Source organism: Crocodylus porosus, unplaced genomic scaffold (assembly GCF_001723895.1).
Source record: "Crocodylus porosus isolate Cpor-Errol unplaced genomic scaffold, CroPor_comp1, whole genome shotgun sequence".
Taxonomy (NCBI): domain Eukaryota; kingdom Metazoa; phylum Chordata; order Crocodylia; family Crocodylidae; genus Crocodylus; species Crocodylus porosus.
This window is the reverse complement of record NW_017728949.1, coordinates 7,108,203-7,112,452: the sequence shown is the minus strand read 5'-3', so window position 1 is coordinate 7,112,452 and position 4,250 is coordinate 7,108,203. Positions and strand designations below refer to the sequence as shown.

The 4,250-nt window shown below is 45.9% G+C and overlaps 1 protein-coding gene across 1 annotated transcript in view; it reads right to left on the bottom strand.

The window, feature by feature from the left end:
• The window catches only part of CCNYL1 (cyclin Y like 1), a 56,303-nt gene that overhangs the window by 49,063 nt on the left and 2,990 nt on the right, over positions 1 to 4,250 (bottom strand). The window contains exon 2 of the mRNA XM_019553511.1: positions 4,163 to 4,248. Coding sequence (XP_019409056.1) covers positions 4,163 to 4,248 — 86 coding nt within the window. The remainder of the gene's footprint in view (positions 1 to 4,162; positions 4,249 to 4,250) is intronic.

Here is a 4,250-nt window from a genome sequence, read left to right as displayed (position 1 = left end):
TTCTAGACTTCAGCAAGGCCTTTGACATCATCTCCCACCCCATCCTCATTAAAAAATTAGGCAACTGTGGCATTGATGCCTACACATTCAGATGGATTGCAGATTGGCTCAAGGGTCATACTCAGAGGGTGGTGGTGGATGGGTCATATTCGACCTGGGGGAAGTGGGCAGCAGAGTCCCCCAGGGCTCGGTCTTGGGCCTGCGCTGTTCAATTTCTTCATCAGCGATTTGGACGACGGGGTGAAATGCAACCTGTTTAAATTTGCTGAGGATACCAAAATTTGGGGTGAGGTGAGCACACTAGCAGGGGGGGGAAAGACTGCAACAAGACCTGGATAGGTTACAAGAGTGGGCTGACATAAACAGGATGTGTTTCAATAGTGACAAGTGCAGGGTGCTTGCTGCACTTAGGCAGTAGAAACCAGCAGCACACTTACAGAATGGGAAACTCCCTTCTTGAGAGCACGGAGGCAGAAAGGGATCTTGTAATCATTACTGACTCCAAGATGAACATGGGCTGGCAATGCGAGGTCATGGTTGGCAGGGCTAGCCGGACCTTGTCGTGCATCCACAGGTGCATCTCAAGTAGAGCCAGGAAGGTGATCCTCCCCCTCTATGCAACGCTGGTCAGGCCACAGCTGGAGTACTGCATCCAGTTCTGTGCGCCCCATTTCAGGAGGGATGTGGACAACATTGAAAGGATCCAGAGGAGGGCCACTCACATGATCCAGGGACTACAGGGCAGACCCTACACTGAAAGACTGCGGGACCTAAACCTGTTCAGCCGTCACAAGAGAAGGCTGAGGGGGGACCTGGTGACTGTCTATAAACTCATTGGGGGGGGGGACTAGAAGGGTTTAGGGGAGACACTGTTTCCCCTAGCACCCTCTGGCATGACAAGGAACAATGGACACAAATTATTAGAGTGTAGATTTAGATTAGACATCTGCAAGAACTACTTCACAGTTAGGGCAGCTAGGAGCTGGAACCAACTTCCTAGGGAAGTGGTGCTGGCTCCTACCCTGGGGATCTTTAAGAAGAGGCTTGATGACTACCTGGCTGGACTCATTTGAGTCCAGTCTTTTCTCCCGCCCAGGTGGAGGGTCAGACTTGAAGATCTTGGAAGGTCCCTTCCGAACCTACTTCTATGATTCTGATTCAACCCAGAAATTTAGAAGGAAGTCTCTACTATCACTTCCAAATTCTAGATGCTTGCTCTAGTCAGTAGAAGAATTTCTCAAAAAATAGCTAAGATTGAGAAAGGAATAGAGTAAACCTAATGACCTCTACTTCCTTTGCTGCTATTGTTTTAATCACTTGAGGAAAGGAAACTGGCTAACAATAACACATTCCAATCCTGCAGTTATTGAAATAGGAAGAATAGTCAACCCATTACACCACCCCTTTCATAAATCTGCTGGACTAGATTAATCAATATCACTAATGATAACAGTAAAGAGTATAGAATTTGTAGAGTTCTATCAGATGCTTGCGGGGCCTGGAGACAGCACAACAGAGCTACCAATAGCCACATTTAGAGTTCATTGTATTTGGAGACTGTCTGTAAAACTGTAACTGTCATCTTCCCAGGCTATACCCTCATAAGAACGTCTTAGTTTGATTTTTTTAATCTTGCAGTGTGTTATGTTGTAAAGTCAACTATTTAGGTTGTCACATTTTAGACCCTGAAATACTTTTATAAAATAATCATTCCACAGTAGTCTATTTGCATAGGTATATCACTCCAAGATTCCAAAAACTCAATTCTTGTTCAGCAGCCCTGTACACAAAAACCAAATATACTGAAACCCAGAAGCAGCAGGTAGCCAGGACAGTCATTTATTGTTGCAAAATCTCTCCAAGGTCACATGAATGTAAAAGGGAAAAACAAACAGAACTTTACAAATAGCTGCACCACTAATGTCTTCTATAAATGGTATGAGGTAAGCATCTCAAATTCTAGAATTATGTCCAGCCTCAAGAACAAAGTTTCAACAGCCACAAAACCAATTTGTAGCCACTACATTATCTCGGGATTGTAACAGCTGCAAACATAAAATTAAATGCTTCCCAGCTCCAAAGCCAATGGTGATATTTGAATGAACTTGCTGCTGTTTTGAATGGCTGTAGTATTAGTTGCAAGACTGACCTGATTCAAACAGAAAGTAACCCTTATTTCTGACTAGGTTTATTTGGCTTAGGTCAGTGGCTCTCAGTTCTTTTAGGCTCAAAGCACCCCTTATGAGACTCAACACACCCATCAGAAAATGTCACCTCTTGTTTTCATTCAGTTTTGAGTCCAGAAAAATAATAGAACAATTTTTCTGCTGCAAAAGATTCATGGTCACAACAGATGAGAATGTTTTTAACATTATGAATTCCTATTTGAAATCACTCTGTCTCATGAAATATGTCTGCATGCTTAACATTTGCAGGGAACTCTGCACAACTCTTGGAAGGAACTGGTGGTACTCTAGGGTGCTAGGCCACTCTAGATGAGAATCACTGGCTTAAGCATTTCTGCTCAGATTAGTAGAACCTTTAGAGAATTCAACAACTATCTCCTACCAAAATGGATTTGAGAGGGGTTTTCCACAGGCTCTGTACTGGTTCCCTGCAATCATACCCTTTTCTAAACTGCAAGTGTAATTTCTCCCATTGCTGCATTACGCAGCTGTCTCAAAGGATAGCCAAGAAACTGACTGTTCTATTTGATTTCATTTCTATAACAACAGCTGTGCCATATGGTTGTGTGCAGAACCACAGAAGTTTAACTTCACTTCTACAATTTCCTTGTGCTCTTCTGCAACCAATTTCATTCCAACTGCCAAAAAAAACATGTCCCTAAGTTCAGAAACAAGAACAGAAGATCAACGTTAAGTGTTATTGCATACATCCTACACACCAGATGGCAAACCGGCTGTCTCTCAAACCATGCATGTCTTGCATAGGTGCAGTTGTTACAGTTATGAGAAGTCCAGCTTTCTTCTTTGAGTCAAAGGTTAAAGAATGCAAACTCACCTGCAATGTTTCACCCAGCCAGAGGCATGCAATGTATACACTGATGTTCAAACAAACACAAGTATCAGTAAGCAACCGAGTAATCTCTAGACAATTCCCATAACAGCATCAAACTGCCACAGCTTCCTATGCATGGTTAGGAAGAAGACATATTACAGAGTAATTCTTACTAATCGCGGGAATAACCACGTTTAATTGCAAACGGTCTGAACAGACAACATCCAACATCCTTGATTAAATGAGGAAGTGCAGAATACCAAAAGTTGTGTGAAAAAGAGACCATCAGTGCAATAAATCTACTGCTATAACTCATCTTCCTGCATGGCCAGATTATTAATTGCCCTTGTCCAGCCATGATGTCATCATGTTGCAAACCTTTGTAATTTCCAATTCCTTCACCCCCACCCCTTTCCTTCCTTCCGTTAAGCACAGATTAGGAATGCAGCAGCTCCCATCCCCCTTCCACAAACATCCAAAGTCAGCCAGGTCTCCATCACAGCTTAAAACCATACTGTCTTCTGAAACGCTTTGCCTGCTGGTGTCACCCACCCTTTCCCAATGGAAACCCAGCTCTTTCGCATGACTTCATTGCAGCTGTCTAATCACTTTCGCTGCTTTCTCTTTCTTTAACCTCCTCCTGTGCTTGGCTGGGAATTGGACAAGGTATCGGTGAAGGGAAAGAAAAAGGAAAGAGCTGTGTGGCCGCTAACTAGGCAGCAAAATCCAGGGCCAGTGAGATGTGCGCCCCCCGCCCATGCAACTACATCAATTCACCAGCTTCTACCAAAAGTTTCCTTGGTCTGAAACGTGTCTTTGTCTCATCTTGAGCCCATTTTGAGAAGACAGCGATAACCTGGCTTCCCACAGGGACATGCACAGCACAAGCTCCTGGCATGCACTCGTGAGAGAGCAGGCGATTCTCAGGCGGTGGAGGAGAACCAGAACGGAAAACACGGACGGGTCAGAGTGGCGGCTCCTGCCTCAAACCACGGGGCCCAGCCAGCTGGGCTGTCACCCGCCAGACCCCTACGGCACAGGCCTCAAGCCCCCGCCCCCCGAGCCCGCAGGGAGCCCGCTGCTGCCCTGGGGCCCTCCCGGCAGAAGCGGCCCCTTCCTCAAGGCTCGCCCGCCCGGCGCTCACCATCCGGGAACTCGCGGTCGCTGATGTGCTGCAGGTGGGAGCCGCAGCCACCGGGGTCGGAGTCCCCCGACTCGGCCTCGGCTGTGCT